Source organism: Metopolophium dirhodum, chromosome 1 (genome assembly GCF_019925205.1).
Source record: "Metopolophium dirhodum isolate CAU chromosome 1, ASM1992520v1, whole genome shotgun sequence".
NCBI classification, from domain to species: domain Eukaryota; kingdom Metazoa; phylum Arthropoda; class Insecta; order Hemiptera; family Aphididae; genus Metopolophium; species Metopolophium dirhodum.
This window is the reverse complement of record NC_083560.1, coordinates 109959839-109985431: the sequence shown is the minus strand read 5'-3', so window position 1 is coordinate 109985431 and position 25593 is coordinate 109959839. Positions and strand designations below refer to the sequence as shown.

Below are 25593 nucleotides of genomic sequence, written 5' to 3'. Positions count from 1 at the left end.
ACGACGAAGTAATATTATCATAATATATTGCACATAAATCTGGCGCACCTCACACGCGCTATATACCGCGGTACGGTCTGTAGTGGTTATGACTGGTGGCGATATTGGGGGGGGGGGGGGGGGGTTGTTGGTGTTTATCGATTTTCAGGCGTTGCCTATAATATACGTACGTAAAATGAAAAGGTGATTTGAATTTGAAAAATCTCAGGTCCCAAACACGCTTTCAACGCTAAAAGCGGATTTTGACGGCGTGCGGAAAGGAAAAACAGGTAGGCAGTCAAAACGGCTTATAGGACCCGGCAATGCCTATAAAATATCAAAACCAGAAACCGGAAAACCGCACCGTTTGGACTACCCGAGGAGAACTATAGTAAGATATAATAAGTGTTATACTTATCGGCGGTATCACTAACCTATATAAGTACACCCCAAAGACATGAACCACGGATACGCAGGGTACCAATATTGGTAAGAGGTAAGCGGTAATACACAGTGGCGGTCAAACGGGGGGGGATGAGGGGGATAGATCCCCCCCCATGAATTTTTTTTCAATACCTATTTATAACAATTTATAATAAAGCATTACATATTGTTCTATTTTTTTTTCTAAAAATAAATTTCGATAGACTATATATGACAAGACTATAATAATATTATTATCTAGACTCAAGTTTAGGTACTACTAGTTACTACTAGGATATTATTATTGTTATTAATATTTAGTTGTTTACACAATATATAATATTATGGGAATCCCGTATTATCCTACTCGATGATTAAGAATTTTCAATAACAACACGCTCTACACATTTCCAGAATATTGCCGATACGGGCGATTACATTACGATCGGTAGGTATATTTTTCAATACTACGTAGTCGGTTGAAAACTTGAAACATTGATTGTTTATTATTTGTCATAATATTAGTTATCATCTATCATCGTCTTTCGTACACGAGTTTTCTACTGTGTGTGGTGTGTCCGTGTAGTGTACTAAAGTGTCAATTATACAGTCGGTGTTTTTATTATTGACTATTGTTTATTTTACATTTTTATTTTTTACCATTATTATGTCTAATAAAAGGAAAATTACTAGTTATTTTGATGCAACTTGCTGTACTTCTAAACGCTCGGTGTCGGCAGATGAACAAATAAGTAAGATCACTAATATCGTTACAGAAAATCAAGTTGTGGACTTAGTGGTAATATTTATTTTATTAAAATTAATATAAATGTTTTATTTATGAGGAAAATGGGAATTTCGATTAAAATTATTGTTCTAGACTGTTGATTTAAACGTTCATGACATTGGATCCTACATTAATAGTACCTTGACCGATGCTGATAGATATTTGGTAAGAATTACAACTTTTGTTAGTAATTTATTATTTATTGTTTAGATTACTTCCATGTGTAGTTATAACTTATAGTTCATTATTACCTTCAATTAATACAACTAAAATTGATTCAGATTCTTAAAGATGTGTGGATACCACCAGCTACATTTCCATTTCCATTACTTGATTGTAATGCCAAAAGAGGCTTAAAATTCAAACACCATTGGCTCAATGCTTATAAATGGCTGGCCTATTCTGAAAAATACCAAGGTGCTTTTTGCAAATACTGTGTTGTTTTCTCAACAAATGGTGGTATTGGTGGTCAAAAATTAGGAACCCTTGTATTGGAGGCTTTTACTAACTACAAAAAAGCTATAGAAGTATGTATATTTATAAACAAATTTATTGAAAATTTTATTTATAATTTTTCTATATTTTGATAGGTGTTTAAGAAACATGCAAATTTGGAATACCATAAAACTGCATTACTGAAATCTGATAACTTTTTAAATGTTTATTTAAATAAGAGTTCTTCGATTATAAACCGTATTGATAGTGAAAGGTACATACAAATAATAAGTATACCTATTTAACCTTTAATTAAATATAAATAGAATATAGATGTAAGAAATATATTTGAACTAATTTTTTAATTTAATTTTTAGAATGAAACAAATTGAAGAAAATCGAAAGCGTTTAATTCCAATCATTGAATGTGTGATGTTATGCGGCCAACAGGAAATAGCTTTAAGAGGTCATAGAGATTATGGTCCTATTTGTTTCAGTAGTATGTATATTATATAATACTATATAGGTAGCTTACAACTTGTTAAGGCTCAAGTAGAAAAAATAGTTAATGCCAAAATTGTATTAGACTGTTCAATACTTTAATAGGAGTAAATACTAAAGAATATAGTTTTTATTATATAGTTATAATATAATATAGTATTTATTGTTTAGGTGAATCAAATGAAAACGAAGGAAACTTTCGTGCTATCTTGAAATATAAAGCTAAAGATATAGATTACATGAAAACCTATTTAGAAACAGGCTCTAAAAACAAATATATTAGTAATCGAACTCAAAATGAGATAATTGAAACATGTGGAGATATTATTTTAAAAAAAATTGTTCAAATTGTCAATAAATCCGGTTTTTTTTTCTGTCTTAGTCGATGAGACAACAGATGTTTCGGTAAAAGAGCAACTCACCTTATGTGTCAGATATTTAAGTGGATCTGGAGAAAATGTGTCTATGAATGAGAGCTTTTTAAAATTTATTGAAGTACAAAGTCTAACAGGAGAAAATCTGGCTACAGTTATTCTTAATGGTAATAAATAACAAGATTATTTTATTTTATAACAACTAGGTAACTCTTTTATTCATTTAACGTTTAATTGTATGCATGTAAATTATTTTTAATTTTAAGGTTTGAATGCTTGTGGAATTGACTGTAATAATATGGTAGGACAAGGTTATGATGGAGCGAGCAATATGTCAGGACATTTAAAAGGTGTTCAAACTATTATTAGGGAGACATACCCTAAAGCATTGTATGTGCATTGTGTGGCTCATAGCTTAAATTTAGCTGTATCTAAAGCTAGTAATATTCTACCAATTAGAAATTGCTTGGGCGTTGTAGAAAAAATATACTGCTTTTTTAATTCTCCTAAACGCCAAAATGTGCTTTTAAATACAATTGAAGAAAGTGATCTAGACCCAAAAGTAAAAAGCTTAAAGCGGTTATGCGCAACAAGATGGGTTCAGAGGTATGAAGCTGTAAATGATTTTATAGAGCTTTTTAAGTTTGTAGTGGTGTCCTTGGAAACCATTTCTAGTTGGAAAGATACTAGTGCTACAGATGCTACTATTTTAATTAAAGCGCTTGATTCTGAATTTTTGGTGTCACTTCAAGTAGTAAATGTAAATTAATAATCTTTTAAATGTTATATTTTATTTATATAAATCATTTTAAAGAAAATAATTGTTTTTAGATATTATTTTCTTATAGTTTACCATTGTGTAAATTACTACAAAGTAAAGGCATTGACTTAAAGGAAGCTATAGATCTTGCAGGTGATAATGTTACAATACTTAAAAACTTAAGGAGTAATATTAATACAGAGTTTAATCAAATGTTCAAAAAAGCACAGGTAATTATGATTACTTTGATTGAAACTTAAATATTTTAAATTAAATTTGGAAGTGTAAAATTTTAATTATAAAACATTTATGATAATTTATTATTTGATTAGAAAATGGCTGAATTCTTGGATTTCGATATTAAAATTAAACGAATTAACAAGAGACAGATATATAGAGATAATTCTATCATAAGAAATGATGGTTCTACGCCTGATTCTGAGGAGTATTTTCGAGTATCCATATGTGTCCCTTATATTGACTTCTTTATAAGTCAATTGGAAGAAAGGTTTTTGGCTCACCGTAGTATTTTTAAAGGTTAATTTCCTATTTAAATAAATAATAGTTCAATACTTCATACTTGAATAGTTCTATTTTAAAAATTAAATAATCAAATAAAAGTAATATATCATCTAATTTTAAGTTATTTCAAATTTAATATATTTATTGCAAATTTAGTTTAATTGTACTTAATATTAACTTTTCAAGGTTTTCAATGTTTATTTTCAAATGATTTTGAATTAGAAGGTTTTGAGGAATTAGTAAATTTTTACCTTTCTACTGATATTGAAACTGTGAAAGCGGAATTGAATTTATGGAAAACAAAACTTTCACGCATAGGAAAATCTCCAAGAACAGGACTTGATGCTATAAAGTTCTGTAGACGTGAATTATTTCCTAATGTGTTTGATTTATTACAAATATTTTGTACACTTCCGGTATCAACCGCAACACCAGAGAGAATGTTTTCATGCCTTAAACGGTTGAAAACATATTTAAGAAATAGTATGGTAGAGGTAAATATTCTGTATTGCTGTGGTCAAATATTTGTACATATAATCTATTGGAATAAGTATTAAATTAATAGTTCAAACATAAAACACTATGTTTAGGACTAACTTTTTAGGTTTTGTTAATTTCTTTTGTACATATTTCAATTATCCTTATGAATTTTTGAAATGTCAATTTAATGCTTTATGCTTATATGTAAATTGTATAATTTTATTATTCTAGAGTCGTCTCAATGGCTTGGCCACTATGGCTGTTCATCGTGGGGTTATAAACATTACATCCAACGAAGTACTGGATGAATTAGCAAAAAAAAAACAAAAAAATAGATTTACTAATATAATAAAAATATTGTTAATGCTATAATAGTATAATATATTTATAAAGTCGGTATACCTAACTAAGTTATAAATAAAGTTTGTATTTCCCATAATTGTATTAATTGATATTAGAATTAGACATAACCATAAATTATATTTTTAATGATAAAATTATGGATGTTAAAAAATTAGCCATATTATCCCCCCCCATGACAAAATCATTTGACCGCCACTGGTAATACAGTATACATATTATCATTATCATATAATATAATGAGTATTAAGTAGTAGGTAATAGTATATAGTAATAGTAGTAGTAGTAATAAGTACCTAAGTATAATCATATATATAATAATAAGTATAATATATATAACATAATAATAATAATATAATAGTTGCGTCCGGTGGATGAATATTATATATAAAAATGATACAATATATATTTACAAAACGGGTTAGGACGAGGAGGCGTTAGGGGATGATGGGCGGGGAAGTTTGTACAGGAAAACGCGCTCAGAGCAAGCGGAACGGATTACGATTCGTCGGCCTTGACGGCGTCGAATGGCGAATACCTGGCTGCGGACGGCGAACGGCGCTTCTGGTACTTGGAGGCTGACCTGCCGTCCACGTCCGGCGACGGCAATGACTCGGCCGAAGACGAGCCGCCGGCGCCGGGTGGCGTTCGAGCGGGACTGTACGCCCGGTGGTGGTGGTGGTGGTGCTGTTGCTGGTGCAGACCAGCGCCGTGGTGGTGTTGGTGATGGACGATGGCCGCGGCGGTGGACGACGGCGACGACGATGACGTGGACGGCTGGGGCTGCTGTTGGAGAGGCGGAGGCGGCGGTGGCTGAAGCGACGCTTGCGGCGGGGATTGCGGCGGGCCGGCCGCGGTGGACGACGAAGTCGTGGGCTGTTGCTGCTGCGGCGGTGGCGGAGGCTGAAAAGCGGCGGCCGCCGACACGTACCTCGGGTATTGCGACTGCGGCGGCCACGTGAACATGGACGATGGGTGCGGCGGGGGTGGCGGACCCGGGTACGACGACGCCGCGGCCGCGGCTGCGGCTGCAGCGGCGGCAAATCGTGACTGCGACTGTTGAAAGTGGTTGCCGTACACTATGAGCGAGTGCATGCCGGCCGCAGCAGCCGCTGCGGCAGCGGCCGAGTGCTGATAGTGCTGGGCAGCCGGCCCACCGGCGCCACCGCTACCGTCACCGCCAGACTGGGACCTGCCACCGCCGGACGCAGCGGCCGCAGCTGCCGCGTTGTTCAACATGTGAAACTGAGCCCGGGCAGCGGCCGCGGCGGCCAACATGAATCCCGAATTGCCGCCGCCGTTGCTTTGATCCTGTTGTTGCTGTTGCTGATGCTGCTGCTGCTGTTGGTGGTGTAGGTGGTGGTGCTGCTGCTGCAGCTGATGCTGTTGCTGGTTCAGCTGGTGCTGGTGGTGTTGTTCCATTGCCGACTGCTGTCCGGGGTGGACGCCGCCGTCCTGGGACGACGGCCAGAACATGGGTGTAGCTGCCCGGCTGAGCAAGTGCTGGTTGTACTGGTGTTCCAGGAACATCAAGTCCACCGGGTCTCTGCAAAAAGAAATTGACATCAAGTGTGATTATTATAAACTTGTCACGTTATTCATTGTGACGTTCAAGCGTTACGTTGTTTGCTTATCGAATTATTAGCGGCTACGATACAATATAAGATATATTTAAATCAAACAAAAACGCATCATCTCGCCACTTCAAAGTGTTATCTCAAATTGCATGTCATACCGTGCCTTAAAATAAACGATCCTGATGATCCACACGTGTGTGGTCAAATTCAATTTGATTTATAACACTAAGATTATACAGATATATTATATTATTACTGGCGAGAATATCTACTTGTGCAGTATTCTCCATATGACATGAAATATATACATATAATATATTATATTATCATCAATTTAAATAGGGTATCTATTGGAGCGCGTATCTACTGTTTCTGACGAAATAAATTGTTGGAATAAACTTTAAGCATTTGTTATTGAATCATCATTTTACGTACTACTCGACCTGCGAAGGCAAACTTGCACTCGTACTTTGTTACGAAATCCGAGGCACGTGCGGTGCAACACACTCACGCACTCATAAACACATATATTATATAGGTATAGGACTCGGGTAGAGAAGACGCAAAGGGGGTTGGCGAATATAGCCGTTATGAAGAATATGCAGTAAGCGCCTACTCCACAAACGGATTTGAGGGAGGCGTGTAGGGCGTCATCGCGATCAATGCACCCTTGGTGTAAAAATATCGTCGAACACCGCACCGGGACAGTGGTGTGTGCATCATTATTAAAATATCACAGACATATTATTATTAGGCTTGTGACTCGCTGGGAGAGGGCGGCTCATTATTGTTATACATGCACGCAAGGTCGGGCGGATAAGCCGCGTTCGGCGTTGTCTCATAGTGTGTGTCAATTATTTATCGTCGTCCTAAAACGGGGTGTCGGGCTGGGCGGCACGTGTCAATTTGTCGACTTTATCGTGTAGATACATGACAATGTATATACTGTCGGGTTACAAATCCGCTGGAAGACGCCGTCTGCGATGGTGTTGATATCGTGGCGCCGCCACGAATCCCGTGTATATTGATATTATTGTTAGCATTTCCTCTTTCGGAACTCAATTCCAACTAGTATTGGCTCGACCAGAAAATTAATGAAAGCTCTGAGTTCCGAATTGCGAATAAAAGTACCTATATTATATAGTTACGAATTCTATGTGAAAAATAAAGAGCCGCGAACATTCGCAGGGTGGTTCTTGGACAGTCCATAGGTACTGAGATAAATGAAACGCATTTCATATTGTAAAGTTAACCGAAGTGACTAATTTTCCTATTTTTTTATCGCGATTGTAGCCCATAAAAAGTACGTAAAAAATATACTGTTTTCGGCAAATATTGAACAATATACAAATAAACATGCCGACAACGTCTTATGTATTTTTATATAGATAAAGCAAATTCATAAATGAGCAAATTATCATGACGTATATCCCTAAACGAAAAACTAAGCAATGTTTTATCCGAATTCAAATATTTGAAAAACTTAGGAAGAAAGAAATATTGCTAGAACTATATAGCAAAATTAGAATTTAGAATTTATAAAAATCAATCTATTGATCAAAAACAAAATTATTTAAAGCAATTTATTTCTTTAACTTATTTGACTATATCTACCTATGTAGTATAGACATATATAAGTATATAACTATATGAGACATGATAATATTATGATGTCGGTGTTAATTGTAAATCTGTAATACTTTGTTCCATACATTTTAATTAATGATCTAACATTGTTGTGTAGGTAATATACTTTTATTTATTGACTACTAAATATAATTTTATAAAACTGACAAAAATTTTATGAATCATTGATATTTTGTTGTGTACCGAATGCGTGTAAAACCATTGAACAATATAATATTTGTATTATTAGGATTAATTATATACATTTATACGTTATTATTTTGCATCCTAACTTCAATCGCGGGATACATATTTTATACTTGGACGCATGTGTAGAGTATATCCGAATTCGGCCATCTCCGCCCGGTATATATATTTGCCGGGTCCCCAGCGCCCTCGCCAAAATAGTATAGGTTAAGGGTCTGGGTAAAAAGTTGAATGAAAATTTGCGGTGAGAGCGGTCTACATCTGCGGATCGGAATAAAATTACGGTGTCGCACCGCTGCTGCGGGAACGTATTATAATATAATATATATATTAGGCATATGAAACGCGGTCGGTCCGTTCGTCAAACGGTTTGAAAAAAAAATTGGTCGCGCCCCTCGCGGGCGTAAATAGGCCACGTATTATTGTAATTTATTATTATTAATACGACGCGCGCCGCCGCCGCGCCGAACCGGTCGCGGCGGAGGCGCGTGAAAAAACCGAGGCCGGTCATGATCCATTAGCGGTTGTTATAACAACGTGCCGATGGATTTCGTCACACACACATTCACAAGCTGCGCCGCCGGCGGCCCGCGGGAGCTTGATAATAATAAAAAAAAAAAATATTAATAATAATAAAAAACGAAAAATATAATAATAATAATAATATAACGTCAAACGGTCGGTTTGCGTTGCGGCCGGCGTGTTATTAAAATATTATTATTATTATACGTGTCGGCAGAGAGGTGCGAAGAAATTTCCAGCCGACGACGTGTCGTCGTCGTATACGACGCGTCTACATAGGTTTTTGTGTGTATAATTTACGCGCTGGACGTGTTAAACACTACACGATAATAATAATATTAATAATAATATTCCCGTGGCAGAAGTGCACAGAGAGTGAGAGAAGATTATAAATATTGTTATATGCGGAGAGAAAAAACACGAAAAATTATACACGATAATAATAATTAGAAGCCGACGGCGATTTTCCGTTTGCCGCGGTCAAATTACCGGTTTTAATAACATAATATAATAACAATTTCGCCCCCACCACCGCTCGTGATACCGATCGGCGGCGGCTCGGACATCCGAAACAATAGGTCCGTCGATTAATTATTATTAACACCCCGCGATGATGCGCACCGTTCTCACAATTTTTTTCCTCTCCTCCGCACAGTTAACGCCCACAGTGCGCATAATCAAACCGACCGCCGCCTGCGGCCTTCGGCTAAATTTTGAAAAAAAAAAACCGCTTTGAAAAACACACGCTCGCCGACTCCCGAAGAAATTCTCGATCATAGGCTTGTTGAGGGGCGGTCGGGGCATATAGCGGTTTCCACACGGTCTTATTTAATTAGCTACTTCGACGCATTTACGTATTAATTGGCGTATAGCACTAAGAAAATTAACTCCTGTGCGGAAATCTCCCCAGGAGGGGAGGAATGAGTTGGGCAACGAAATATATATATATTTTTATTGATTCCCATTTTCCGTTTAGGATAGTCATTATTTCCTGATTTTGAAATGTATCTCGGGACGGCTAATCGCATCTGTATCGGAAGAAAGCCAAATTTATATTTTGTCTACACTCTATATAAATGTATGTTATGTATAATATACTTTGAAATTGTAATTTTACTTTTAATCCGTTAACTTAGAGCCATAACTCGTGGGCATGTACGAAAGTACATATCATTAAGCTCTGCTACTCGAAATCAGAGTTTTCTCCGTGCAAAGTTCAACCCATAAAACCAGTTGTAATGCACACTCCGTATGAAAATTATAGCAAAAATTATTGACCAACAATGAAATAATGGAACGGTTTTCAAAGAAAATTAGGACAATAATTAAATTTAAATAAAAATTGTTTGATTACCACCTGAAACTATTTTACACGTCATAATATCGTACGTTATACCTACTTAATGTATATAGGTACTCTGCAGCTTGTTAAAATTTTTACATGAACAGTTGTTTTTATTTAACACATGTTTTCCGGAAACATAACTATAGAGCCATACGTTATATTAATACGGTTAAAAGTGTTGTTAACACGATAAACTGTGTGTACGGCTAAATATTAGTAATAAAGCTATATAGTAAAACATCCCCCAGACCATTAAGACAGACGACAGTTGGTTCACGGAATAATTGAGAAACAGCACTTCATTATAATAATATTGTAATAATCGTGAACGAGTAAAAAGCTTTATGGAAAAAACTTTAACTTCCAACCCGGAAAAAACGTATAATATGACTGAAATTCCAGGGCAATGACACACATCCGACTCCGGTAGAACAGTGTAAATTCCGACTTGATGACTATTATAAAGGTTAGGTTATGTATAATAATGATATATGGTATTCCTCTGTGACGGATATTTTCAATTTTCATATGTCCGCAAGACGGAGGTTTCCGGGATCGCGGGCACCGAAGGAAAGGGAAGGGTTTCACCGTAAAATGTAATAAATAATAATAATTATTCGATTATTATTATTAAAACGTATACACACCGGGTATAATAATATAATATGCGGACGTAATCGTTTTTATAAGCGGTTATGGTATGCGGTAGGTACATACTTATACAGTAGGTATACCTACCTACCGCCTACTGTTATTATGTTATATTGTACAGGTTAAGGTATATTGGTATCGATATGCGCACGGTGGTAATAAAATATATATATATATATCATTACGAACGAATAATACCTATGTTTTATAATGAAATGAATCGTATCCCCCGCGTGGCCGATCGCGACGACGAGAAGCGATAAAACGGACGACGACTCCCGCATGCAGCAGCTGCAGCTGCAATACACGATTGAGCACAAATTTCAAGTGCACAGTTCAAAATTGATCATAGACTTGTATTGGTTTTCATAAAAATCGCTCGATTCTTTCAATGTCGTACATACATAATTATTGTATGTATAATTACAATATTATTAAAAAAAAAATAAATATAGTTTTAATGAAAACACAATGAACACGACCAAACGATTCAATCACATTCGTTTGCACTGGAAAACCGTTGTCGCCACATGAATATATTACGTTGGTAATTTATCGGGTTTGTTTGCATTTTTATTTATTTATTGTTAAATCCTTATTATTTTTTATTTGAACGCGACAATAGAATGCTATATGTAGATATGAGCCATGAGGTACCTATATCTTAATCGTATATACCGTAGGTGTGGTTGTTATTGGGTATTATAGGTATCTTCCTGTGGTTTGTCCCAAGGTTGGAGTATCGTTTGTTCAAAACATGTTTGTTTTATCGCTAAAAACAATTAAAAACCGCGTGTGTAGTTCGTCGTTAAAATGAGAAACACGAATTTTGCCAATCTCGATTGGTCACCCCCTCCCCCTCCCCCTCCCCACACACAAACGCTGCCACAGACAGTCGACCTGCAAAGGATCTTGTAAAAAAAAAACAACAATTTATAGCTGCTATGTAAACGCAAAGTTAAATGTATGTGATGGACGATGGTACGCGTTATTATTTTGTTACTATATATTATGTATTTGGATTATACAATTTTGAAAACAAAATTTGCTGTATTTAATGCGTTACGACCAACTATAAGTATTATAATAATAGTATAAATATTACATACGATGATAATATCAAAATATTATCATATACTTGGAACCATATAACCTCAGCATGGTTTTGTGGCAGCTAGACCGTCGCGTGTCTACTTGCAATAATAATACAACACAGGTGGATCGAAAAAAACCGAGAGCGCGTTCGTATTGGCGGACTTAGAGAGGTCCGTGATGGACACTACGTAGACTATAAGGAAATAATTAGCCAACCCAACACGTGAGTTGGCCTTTTTGATTAGTTTTTGGATTTATAGTCGCCTTTCAACGAACTCAAGTATTTGACGTTGTCCGTAGCTATATAATAGATACAATTTATATCTGCCAGACCCCATAAATTAAAATCAGTAGAACCCCAAATTCCGACCTTACGTCGGCGTTGTACACCTATTGCTGTGTAACGACTACTACTTCAACTGCAGCACTGCGGCCATATAATATTTGGAAATTTTGCCGTTTTGACGGACGATATTAATTTAGTACCTATAAGAAAGCAGAACGCAAAACCCAGTAGGCAGCCGGTATAATATTATTACAAGTAATAATAACGTTCGCACGAGCCGGACGAGCGGTAATAATTCAATTATTTAAACGACGTTTTGTCCTTGGCGATTTTACGATTTCTTTATACCTACCTATCTATTTTATATTGTACGTGCACATAAGTCGAACGGCAGCGGTATCATTTATACATGTACAATAATAATATATAATATATTATATAGGTGGGTACACTGCATCTACGGGTATAATGATAATATTAAACGATATATCATGTTAGGTATATATAGGTACCGTGGGTATACATCATATTATGTGCATTGTATACGATACAACCACCGTCGTGTTGTTGTAATGTGTATAATAATATGATTTCAACTTTTCGGTGTGTGCACTGTGCAGTACGCGCTCGAGAAGGTACACCTAAATAATAGTATGATAAATTATTGTTATCGACGTGTCGAAACAGCGCGTGTAATATATTATCGCGTATTGAGGTCGAATCGCTTAGCCTTCGCCTAGCTCCTACTATACACAAGTATCATATCGTTATAATATAGTAGTAATAAAATAATCGTATAGTCATCGTGTGTGTGTGTGTGTATGTAGGGATGATGATTTTTTTCGAAATGTATCGAATTTTATTTTATAAACCGTAGATATCTTCAAAAACATGATATTTTATATTAACTGTAAATCATCGACGTCCTCAAAATTAATTGTTCAGGTCCCTATACTTAGCTCTCATATTGCGCACCACTGCACTGACGGTAAATACCAATAGGAAATATAATCAATAAAATACCACCAGAAGAGAGTACGATTTATGTCAAACTTATATTATGACAGTTGTATAAGGTTTTTCGTTTTTGCAAAATTAATGAACATATCCACGAATCGCGACCATTTTTTTAATCAAAACTTATCGTCTAGATTGTTTGGACATATTTATTTAGATGGTATTCAATTATTTACACTTGGTAAATTCCTAGTCTTATATACATAACACAACACGTTTCTATATAGCACAAGAAAATACATTATAATATAGTCTCTCACTTGGAACGTGCACAAAAGATAATCCATCACTGCGATCATAGTATAGAATATTGTGATTATGTGCGTACTTATGTGATTATTAATTATTGTTGTTACTGTTATTGTTATTATTTCGAAGCGGTGTCGACTGCTACTAACGTTAATTTTTTTCGACTTTCTTGCACCTGCTTACATTTCAGAGCACGCATTACTGCAATAATTATATATACATAGGTATATACACGGCACTATAAGGTACATAGGTATAGGTTAGGTACATACAGGTGACTTCCCGCGAGCGGCCGAAACGGAGCGTAAAAAAAGAAGAAAATAATAACAATATAATTCTATTAAGAATATAGTTGCACGACTATATCATTATTGTGTGTGGTTTTTCCTCGTCGTCGTTTCCGACGCGCAACACTGACGACATTTCCACGATGACTGGCGGTCGCGCGCCCATGCAGTATAATCTCTTTTTAATGATTTTCGTTTCGGAGCAGTACACAGAATTATCGTGGAAACCATCACCCGGCGCTCACGGAGTCCTAGCCCGACCGACAGTCAACTAGGCGCATTACCTGGAATATACCTACTTAAGTATATTATATGCCATATTAAAAAATAATAATAAAGACGTCGTATCTATTACGTATATACTTGAAGCATCAGCTGCGGTGGTCGCCGACGCGATGAAAGCAAAATGGTAAAAAAAGATGTGGTTTTTTATCCCAATTGAATTAATTTTAAAATGATGAGCTACGCAGTACCTATTTTGATGGGTAAACAGTGTAAACACATAACAGTAGTTTTTATAGAAATCGGTTGTAGCAGTGGCGGAATACGAGGCCGAGTTTGGTCGCACTGTGAATTCGATATACGCTTCACTTTAAACGATGCGATCTCCATACTAAATATTTAACTTCTACCATATAAGTCCCTTATGTTTTATGACCACAAAACATGTCGTTATCACAACAGACGTATAAAAACTGCAGCAAACCGAAAGGGATTATTTTGTGACACACCAGTGCCTAAATGAATAGAAAATTGCTTAGATAATATAGGATTTTTATACACAGCTCAAACGCATCGCACGTTGATAAATATCGACCTCTGCAGACGCGGTCCTGTAACGATATAATATAATGCAATGAAATATTGTGTGCTGTTGTGTTCAAAGCGCATAATATAATATGGGCATATGGCACATGGCCCTACACAGCTCCGAAAACGTCTAAGAGGGTTAAACGCGTCGAGTGTACGATCCTAATGGACGAACCCATATCTATTATACAGCGAGTACCTACCGCAGGGTTAAAAGACGATAACGGAAAGCCTGTGAAACAATAATCGTCCCATCAGGACGTAGATATATATATAAAACATATATAGCGACGCGTAACCTTTTAGACCGATGCTCAACATTTTGATATTAAATATCTTATGTCTATCTAAGACTACGTATGTATTTGCGGGGCGAAGCATCATTATACTATTAAAACGTTATTATCAAACAGTATGGTGTCTATGGCTTATGGTTTTTTCTGACGCCTGCACTGGATAAACGAGCACGTGGTCGAAACACATTTATACCACAGCGATTGGCTTTTAAGAGTAAAACGAACCTGTGGTATACCGCGCATCAGTTTCGTGTGCACATAGGTACCTATACAAGTTATTATAGGCGTATGCGTAAATGTATATAGTATAAATGTCATATATATATCAAGTGTAGTTGTGTTATAGGTACGATATTATAGGAGCAGAGACGTAATTTTCAAGACGAAAGGATGTGCAGATATAATTTTAATCGTTAGATTATTACATCATATCATAGTGATAATATAGCAACAAATTATATATAACGCATCGTCTTACGTAAAATATATTTTTGAATTTGTAAATTTATCTTATCGCATGTATTTGATTTTGATTTTCAATAAAACATAATTAATGAGTTTTTGTTTTAGCCTTGCACATATACTCTGTAAGTTTATTTTATTATATTTTAGGCACAACATTTTTTATCACCCCACCAGGTTTTCGTTTTATTTCTTATAGTATCTAATAGTATATTATCACCCACCATAATGTAGCTTTTTATTTTTATACGAATTAGTCATATAAATCGTCGAGAACGACAGACAAAAATGTATGTTATTGATGCAAATGTTAATTTCTTAACAACAGTTCGAACAACAATAGTTGTGTGATAGTTCGAAATATTCACAGTTTGGAGTAAATTTCCATCACGAAATTAAGCAAAATATGCCTGCATTGTCTGGCAGCACTGTTGTAGGTACCTATTTGTGGTGTGTTCGGCGGAACGGGCCCTGTCCAAACCGTATCAAATATTGAACAATAATAATTGAAAATCGAATATAATACAATATGCACGCAGGGCCCACGCTCGTCAATCGCTAACCGTGGTATGCCTCGTGTGTTGGCGGCACTATATTATTATTATTACTCTATATTTATATGGGAAACAATCCAGGGGGAAAAAAAGGGTAGTCAATAACTTCGACAGTACATATTATTACCTACTATAACGATCCGACATGAATGGCACCGCACAATGTATATTACGCGTACACGATCGTGTGTCTGTCGTTACACAGCTCGAGGCGAAACACGCAATGGTTTTGTTTTTTTCAAATAATATTATTTTTGTCGAAGAAATTATACCGCGTTCGCGCGCTCGGTTTTGACAGACTTTAATAATTGATACATACATATTAATTATTATTGTGTACGTCGTACATATTACAACGCACTCTGCACGAGAGGATACCCGAGTGTGACTTTATCGGTAGGTAAATTATACATATTTATACGATACCTACACAATATTGCGTGGGCGATAAAAAACGAAAAGAGACGGCGGTGTAGCATAATGTTTTATAATATGGTATAATATACAAAGCGCCAATGCACTTTGATAATGGTAATAATAAACTAATAACAAAACAACTCGACCTAACACAAACGTTGGTCGGGTTAAATTCGGCGGACACGACCGGGCGGGGCTTTTCCGATTTTACCCACCACTGCGCCACTTGTATCGCGAGTGGCAGTATTTAATACACACGCACACAAGTATTCCTACCTAAATTCATATATACACGTAGGTATATATATTAACGCGCTACACCTCAAAGCGAACATGTATATGTGTGAGTGTGTGTGTGTGTGTGTGTGTGTGTGTGTGTGTGTGTGGTGTACAGTGCAACGCGTATAATGTGTAGGTACCTAATATGTTATATTATGTGTATATATATATATAGGTGTAAACGGAATCGCGTGTAAAATACATCGCGGCGATACCGTGCCCTGTAATTTTGTGGCACGACTGGAAACCCGATTCTATATACATCACCCGTGCGTAAATTTGCCATATAACAACGTGTCAAAATGATAGGTTTTAAGGGGACTGTATATTATATTATACGTAAATGTGTGTGTGTGTGTGTTACTTTTTCTTTTCTTTTGTGACCGGCTCTTTTCCGCCGCCGGTGGTTATATATCGAGTAGGAGGTGTCGAAACATAAAAAAAACAATATTATACGCATACGGAGAAAATAACAGTTTCAGTACCTATTTATATATATATATATACAATATGTAATATAATGGTATGAAACAAAAACGCGATGTTGTAAGCGCGAGAAATAATTATCGTTTTTTTTTTATTTTTATTTTTTAACAACGAAATATTTTGCACGGCGGCGCTCGTTACCTACACCTTATTATATATATTTAAATATGCTATATATTTTATATATTATACAGAGTCAAGTAATTGTACATTTCACGGAATGTACCTATACAACATAATATTTTGTACAAAGTTCAACTATATGTTATTGGAGCACTTCTAACTATACATAAAATAGAATGAATATTTTCGTAGTCTGTACTGTGTACCTAAATATTTTTAATTTTGGCTTTGAATAGAAAAATTGCATTAATCGGTGTTTTATGCGTTATTTCCGCATAAGGTTTTTAGCCGCAGGGCACACTATCGACGAATAGTCACGACCACTGTTTAAACTAAATATAAGCAAAAAACGTAAGCAACTGCATTGGGTACTCAAATTTTAATTTTTAACCGACGACGTCAATAAATTACTGGTTTTAAACTAGCACTCATGATATTCGTACATTTGTATAATATGGACTCTGAGTAAGAAAAAACGTTATATATATATACGTTGCACGAATTCGTGTAGGTACAAAGTTCCGACTTTTTTAACCCCATGACTTTTATACTTTCTTCATTATTGTACTGCTGTATAGACAATTATGTATTAAAAATCGACCACTCACCTTTCTAGTTCTCCTAGTCGCGAAGAATCACGGAATCCTTTTGCGAATGGGTTGCTGTCGATTTTCAATTTCGTGATCTGGAATGGAAAAAAATACATAAAAAATCTCTGTCATTATATCATAGTATATTTTATATGATAGTTTTACAATTATTCGTGCGTGAAAGTCGGGCTATGGTATTTAATACGTTTAGCATTAAAATAACCAGTAGGTCGATAATATGTCTTTAAACGATAAAATAGATAGTTAATGTGAACAAAAATATAAATAGGACGATCACTAAGTGTCGAATGTCGATCACCAAAACATTATACAACTCCAACGCCACGGTTTGTCGCTTGTTATTGTATGGCTGGAAGGGGAGGGGAGGGAGTACCTCTAAACTGTAAAGCTTCTTTATATTACCTAAATATATATAGGTTTATAGGTAATTCTATATTTCTATATTACGTAGGGTCTACGGTTTTTTTTTTAGTTTTTCTTCAGACTATGAACGCTGAACTATGTATTTACATTTTACAGAGATAGAGGTATACGCGATAATAGTGTGCTGGAAACAAGTTCAAAGTCAGATTTAGTAGTTTGATATAAATGTATAATGTTATCTCTGACAATATAGATTGCATCGATTAACACAATTTTGCAATTGACACTGATTAGGTATAGTTTTTATATATTTCTTGAAAAATCACATTATATAATGAAAACTAAAAAGTTGGGTTTATATTAATCTTAAAAATTGTAGTCGATCACTATGATTAAAATACTATTTATAAATGGAAAGTTGGACATCATTATATAGGTATTTAGTACTTACAAATACTTTATAGAAATTCTAGGAAAGAAGCAAAACGAGTTTAAATGTTTTAGAATTTTTTACTGCGGTTTTTATATTCTCCGTCAGTATATAATAATAGTAGACATAGGTCATGTGCTAAAATTATTTCTCTGTTTAAAACTGAAGTTTTCATTATGATTTTAGTCTGCAGATAGTGTAGATATGTATTTGTTGTATTATATTGAAATGTTTAGTCATTCGGGGCGTGTTTTAATAGGTTTAAATAGAGTTAACATTTATTAGTTATGAGTTATATGATTACATATTACGTTTGTATGATTACCGAAGGCATAAAATGTGTAGTTAAAATTAAAGCATCATAAAAAATACAATCTAACATAACTTTTCTACTCGGTACAGACGCACAAGGTGTTAGCAATCTGCGGTGCGTACAATACAGCGTACGGTGTAACGATGACTTGCAACCAAAAGCTTTGGAAGGATGGAGGAGTTCGGGTACGGCGTTTATAAAAAAAAAACGGAACAAAACGTCACGACATGGACGTGGCGGTGAACGTTTGGAATTTAATTTGCGTGGAGATAATAGTAATAATATAATAATTAGTATAGAGCATACAACACACGTGGTAGGTATATATGTCATTTATAAGCCCACGTTACTACATATGTATAATATTATGTAATCGTCACACACGCGCTCGGGACTCGACAACTACGCGCGCCGGGGGAAATAAATTACGCGTAGAATGAAAAGGAACTGAGTTGGAAAAAAAAAACGATTTTTGTCAGGTGAACGGCTACCGCGGTACCCACACCAACCAATATGTGTATAAAATAATACGTACACCGTGCACACGACCTGTCTACTTATCTGCTGCTGGCTGTCAACTAAATCCCCAAAGACCGCTGCGAAGCGCGCGCGCCGTTGACGACCAGACAGACGCATACACATATCGTCGAAATGTCGAATTATTAGGAACCTATAGATAGATATCGTGAACCGGTCGGAAATGTCTTGGGAAGCACTCGGATTATATACCTATATTTGTTTTTTTAACGTTTAAGAACATAATATTATATTGATGTACCATTTTTCCACAATATGTGGTTATCTGTATGTTTTGTTCTTGAATTTTAAAAATTTCTCGTACACTTTTGAGATATTGCCACCGCGGTATATAAAAGGATCTCCGTGTGTCTAATGTCTATATACCATACTAACCCGCACGTACATTATATTATGCAGAAGTCGAACGCTACCACCATCACGTGCGTAATATTTATATATAGGTACACATGCAGTTTTGTACTTACCAGTTGATTTTGATAAGCCGTGACGGCCGTGAACACGGTTTCTGGGAACACGAAAGACCGGTACTTTTCCGCGTCCAAGTCGGTCACCATTCCCCTCCACTTGACCAGATGTATCCGGGGCTGATATCTGTGCATCGAGTTCAAAATGATCTGCGGGGATAAAACAAAAATGACGGATCGATATTATGATGTATGTTTAATACAAACGAAGACGACGACGTATAATGTGTATAATATTATGCGTGAGAAATATCGATACAATATTGGTATTATATATATATAGACATGTGTAAGTAGGTCAATTAGAACGCGAGTCATATACATACATATATACATAATATAATATAGTGTCTGATATGATATAGTATGCAGCAGACGCGACTTTGGATAATGTAACATCGTTCAATCGTTGTGAAATGGGTATAAGACGCTCTCTCTCTCTCTCTCTCTCTCCACATAGGTCTGCTGAATGTCGAACGACATCGCTCTCGGCGTGCCAGTACGTCTTATATATGCATAAAATATCTAATATATTTATATAGAGTGCTACACTACATAGTTTCCAAAGTGAATAAAAAAACCGTTTTCAGTGTAATTGATTTCGAGTGCACGTTGAGATCATGACGTTATAACGTCATTTCCGCCGGCTATATAACTTGCAGCTACATTATCATTATTATTATGATCATCAAAACCGCCATACAGCAGTCTGTCTGTTTCCATCAGCTCTCTGGAAATTCTGTTGTATATCACGAAAGCATATTATGATATACTTATTATTTATATTTATATGCCTACACAGAAAGATTAACCCACGGTCGGTATAATAACTATTATAGTTGGTCGGTTTCGGCAAGACGCTCAGCTAGCCTGGTATAATACGATATACATATATATAAGTACCTATTTTCATCAATCTCGAATTCTTCTACTACAGTACCCATAACCAGCTAAATTTAGCTGTTTCAACTTATCTTTTGATTTTGCAAACTCAACTTGTAAATACACACGACGCGTGAGCCACTACGATACAGCAACGAGGCGAGTGACGAAATGAGGCGGCGGTATAATAATATAAAAGTTAGATACCTATGTACGATTACACTGCACAATAATAGTAAAATAATAACATTATGTAGTACCTATGTTATAATAACGTGCATTAGGTAGGTATATGATACACATGTATACATTATACATCGCCGCCGCCGTCGTCGTCTAGCCCCCGTCCGTCATCGGTGGTCGTATAATGGATAACTAACCGGCAATTAACCGTTTTTTTTATAACTGACACCTTGGGCCGCCGATGATGGTATCTATCCCGTTTCTACACCACCGCACGTATTAAACGCGCGGTAAATACCCGGGTCGTACTACGGTCTTCCGCCCGCCACTGCAGCCACCACCACCACCGCCCTACGGGTCCGAGCCGTCATAAATTTCAAATTGCCTTCGAAAAATTAAATAAAAAAAAAAAACAAAAACAAAATAATAATAATAACACGTCGACCGGCTTTACAATATTACATATTATTATTATTATTATTACTGTTGTTGTTGTTGCTGTTGCAGTACATGCGCCGCCGCAATAACACCATACGGCGGCGGTGGCGGTAATGGGAATAGAAAGAGAGGCAGCACCGTCAATTGTCACTCATAATTCCTGTGCTTACGCCCACTTCCTAATTATCAGGTGTTGGACAAAAGGTTTCTCCGACTCACCGCGCGACGATAATAATTATTATAAAACCGGGCCCGGACGCGCGCGCGTCTATTACCTGCAGTGGTATGTTCAAGTATAATATACCCACTCCGATATGACCCTACATGATATATGTGTATGTGTGTGTCCGGGGGTAATGACGAGACCGCTCACTCGCGAAATACCAAGTTGTTTTTATTGTAGTTAAAATATAATCGTTTGACTTTACGCGCGAGAATTTCGTTTTTTCTTTCCCCCTCAACGACGATGACGATGACGACGGCGACGACGACGACGTTATCGGCTGCGAATATTAACATAACGGCGATATAATAAATACGATACGACGATATGGGCGGGAGAAAAAATATATATATGTATGGGTACCGACACGTCCGGCCAACGCCACTGCTGCTGCAAGAGATGTTATTAGATGTTCTTCGTGAGAGATCAAAAAAGCCGCTAGCCGTCGCTGCGACCAATAAACCTCCGATACTTACGCGCAACTCATATAATAATGCTCTACACGATTCGCACACGCCATTATAAAAATCTTAGTTACGCCGTGAAGGACGGTGTTTTTTTTCCCGAACGATTTGTACGATAACATTAATAGTAATAACTAATAATGATCAGTGGCGTAACTAGGATTTACAGTGCTGGTGGCAAAATAATCCGGTTCAATAATGTGCAGTTCCAACGTATTTTTTCAGAAAAAAATCACCGTATTCAAATAAAAAAAAATAATTTTACGATGAAAATACTACGGACATGTTCATAATATTTATAACAATATAGGTAATAATGATGATGTATTCAGTGATGGCCGATTGGCCCCGCTTCTGTATAGTCGTAAGCCCGTTACTTTATGTCCTCATAACGCCGTAACTCTATAGTTTTGCCACTGAAAATAACTCGAGATGGATTGTACCTTGTGGTAGGACGATCGATGTCTTAGCAGCACAGATTGTAGGTATCATAATATTATAGTAGTACTGCGCGGTTTCTGGCATATTTTTTTCAGGTTTCGAAGCACGTTATCGTTGGGATAGAAAAATAAAATAAACTATAGTATTGCTTTTTATCGTATACGGTTTCGACCTACCTCCCAACCGATTTTAGGTTCGTAATGTGATGTGTACAATAAACACGACAATATTATTATGATCGCGACACGATAACACGAAAACAGCCGTAAACGCGACGTAACGACCGTCGCTTTGTCGTCGTTGTCCCCCGCATACATAATAAAATCGTTTCCATCGATCATAAAAAATTATATATAATACATACCTACGTCCTACATCAAGCGTAATCGAGGCAGCGGCAGCCACCTATTGTAATATTATTATTATTTTATTTTTATTATGCACCTACGTATCGAGCGTTCGTTTTTACAAGCCTATGCAGTTGTATGATATTGTTTTTTAAATCGTTTCGTTTATCGTCCGAAAACATCATTGTTAACAATCTGTTCTCGAGCTTGCACTTTGCAGTATTATCTTACCCCTATAATGACAATAATAATAGTATTTATTCCATAACACGTGCGCTAAAGCAACGTAATATACCACCAGGACTCGGCAGTCATCGTGTATATAATACTGCAGTTGATAATGATAATTGACCAGATAATAAGTCAGTAAAAACCGAGACTAAAAACAACATTAGCTATAATGTAGACGAATTTAAATCGCAAGCCTAGACGACCAGCGTCGACGTCCGCGGCATCAAAATATTATTCCTATTCAAAAAGAGAAAACCGTATAATATTATAATAATATATGTATAATTCTTATTGCGGTCTGCACAGCGTCCAGAAGTGCCACGTCTAAATAGTAAACAGTGACTTTACGGCTTAAAATCTCCCCGTGCTTTATCGGCTGTAAATATTCGTCACGCGTCTGTCTGCGGGAGTGGGAAATAGTAAGGTTATGTTTTTTTCTTCGAGTCGTTAAAAGTGAAAAAAAAATTAAAATGGAAACGAACGGAGGAAATTTGTCGACTGTCACACGACGACGAGTGTCCGCTGCGGGGGGGCGCACACGAGCAGCATTCCACAGCGTTTGAACCGCGCGCACTCACACCAAGCTCGCACACGTATCATATAGGTAGGCACGTCGGGTGTGTGTGTGCGTGTTTGTGTGTGTGTACGGGTAACTGCTGCCGGTGGTGGTCAGACCCGCGAGACGTCGTCGTGTCCGGCGCGTTTTTCTTTTTCGTTATTATTTATTTATATATATTTTTTTATTATTATTATTATTATTATTATTATTACTATTATTTATGTTTTAATGTATAAAAATGTGTATATAACGCGCGTACGCACATAAAAATAAACCGTCACTGCTGCCGCTCATAACGATCGTCATATAATATGTATATAATATATATCTTGCATATGTGTGCTCGCAATGGCTTTCACACTGTCATACACACACACACTTACACACGAATATTTCGGCTAACGATTATCCAATTAACATGACAAAAGATTTATATATATTGTTATTGTACACACACGCGCACACACACACACACACACACTGCACATTATATTATATACTGCACGTGCGTCAACCAGCTCCGGTCGTCGTATGGTCTACGCTCGCGAGCCAGCTCCGATCCCCTACCGCGGCGAAGTCCACGGCTCAGGTCCTCGAGTCGTGGTCGTCGTTTTGGGTGCAGTGTACAAAGAAATTGAGTCTTTAAAAACGTTCGCGCGCGCCTCCTTTCTAACCGTTAAATCATCGGGCAGTTTAACTCTTGCGCGGGGCCTGCAGGTCGTAATATTATAAATAATAATGCATAATGCGCGAGTGTATTGTGTGGGTACCTACATATACATACGGGGATAACGATGACGATCCAGCTTATGCTTATCCTATTTACCTACACCCTATACGAGCATAATAATATGTAATAATATACCACACGTAAACACATTATATACGTAATATATTATTGTAACCCCGCACCGACACCCGCGCGTATTATAGGTGATATTAACGAGGCAATGATGGCGACGCGAGTTTTATTTTTTGTGCACGCCTCATAATACGTTTTTTAATTTATATAGGATCATGTTAACGTATTTCGAATTCAATTGTTAAACAGTTATGATTAATATATTAATCCCCTACCCCCCTCCCCTCACCATAAATAGACCAATAAAAATATTATATAAACAAAAAACAATTTCAATTTTTGTTGGCATAGGTACTTAATTCAAATATTTTCAATGTGTTTTTTTCTTATCGTAAATGTGTCATATCCATTATCTCGGGTTACTGTTGCAGCTATCAGTCAGTAGATATCTATGTCATTTAAGTAGGTATTGAGTAATGCCACTATACGTCTTGTTGAATTTCTTTTAATTCTGGTTCGAAGCGAATCGTGATATTATACCAATAGGTATGCCTATAAGCTACAAATGTAGTTTTCGCTCTCGTACTAATGGTGGATTTTGCATTGAACCAGTCGATGTATGTTTGAATAATATTGTATTATAGGTACTATTTGTCATACAATAACATAACAGTAATACATAGTATAGAAATGTATGTTATATACTTATATAGTTATATAACTATTAACTATGCACGTACGTGCAATTTTAAATAGTCCATGTCAACGAAGCATGCATGAACCGATGTAGCTTAACATAATGCATGTTAATGTAAAACACAATAATAATATTATTGATATAGATAGATCGGAAAAGGGAGAGTTTATAGGTGGATCCCAGAGTAAAAGCCGATGAGGATTGTATACATAAGTATTATATTATGTTAAAGACTAAATAGGACCTAGGTACATAATAATTCATACTGTGTTGATATTTTGTTTTAAAATTCAATGTGTTATTATAACCTAAATTGCAAATACAATTATATCGACGGTTGGTGTAGCCATCGTAGGTAAATGTACAATTATTTATGACACTGTATTATGATGATGACTGACCTATGTAGAAATAATATAGAGAATAAAATATATTGCGAAGCGACCTGCTTGTCATGCTCGAACACGTGCAGTGACGTGCGTAGTATTTAAGTATCTATACAGTTTATACTGAAATAATATACCTATATAATATGCGCACTGTTCGCGCGTATCGTTTATGGTCAATAGAGGTTTTGGCGATAATTCGGAGATTAATTTTTTTAAATGTTCTTAGACTGGACGGCGAGAAGCCTAGGACGTTCCCATGAAAAATAATATCACGTTGTCAAAATGTGTAATCCGACTCCGCGACGA

General features: G+C 36.3%; 2 protein-coding genes across 2 annotated transcripts in view; one reads left to right on the top strand and one right to left on the bottom strand.

The window, feature by feature from the left end:
• The first annotated feature begins 500 nt into the window (after positions 1 to 500).
• Positions 501 to 4634, top strand: LOC132933513 (52 kDa repressor of the inhibitor of the protein kinase-like). The gene is made up of 11 exons (XM_060999789.1): positions 501 to 1201; positions 1283 to 1354; positions 1471 to 1716; positions 1780 to 1898; positions 2002 to 2123; positions 2508 to 2666; positions 2766 to 3259; positions 3331 to 3489; positions 3592 to 3796; positions 3968 to 4275; positions 4493 to 4634. Exons 1-11 carry the CDS (start codon positions 1070 to 1072, stop codon positions 4631 to 4633), a joined length of 2157 nt encoding a protein of 718 aa, XP_060855772.1. The 5' UTR covers positions 501 to 1069; the 3' UTR covers position 4634.
• A 181-nt stretch (positions 4635 to 4815) lies between these two features.
• LOC132933514 (optomotor-blind protein-like) overlaps positions 4816 to 25593 on the bottom strand; it is a 61411-nt gene continuing 40633 nt past the window's right edge. Inside the window, exons 4-6 of the mRNA XM_060999790.1 lie at positions 19632 to 19781; positions 17519 to 17595; positions 4816 to 6167 (exon numbers count right to left, since the gene is read on the bottom strand). Of these exons, the coding sequence (XP_060855773.1) occupies positions 5120 to 6167; positions 17519 to 17595; positions 19632 to 19781 (1275 nt within the window). The 3' untranslated portion in view covers positions 4816 to 5119. The remainder of the gene's footprint in view (positions 6168 to 17518; positions 17596 to 19631; positions 19782 to 25593) is intronic.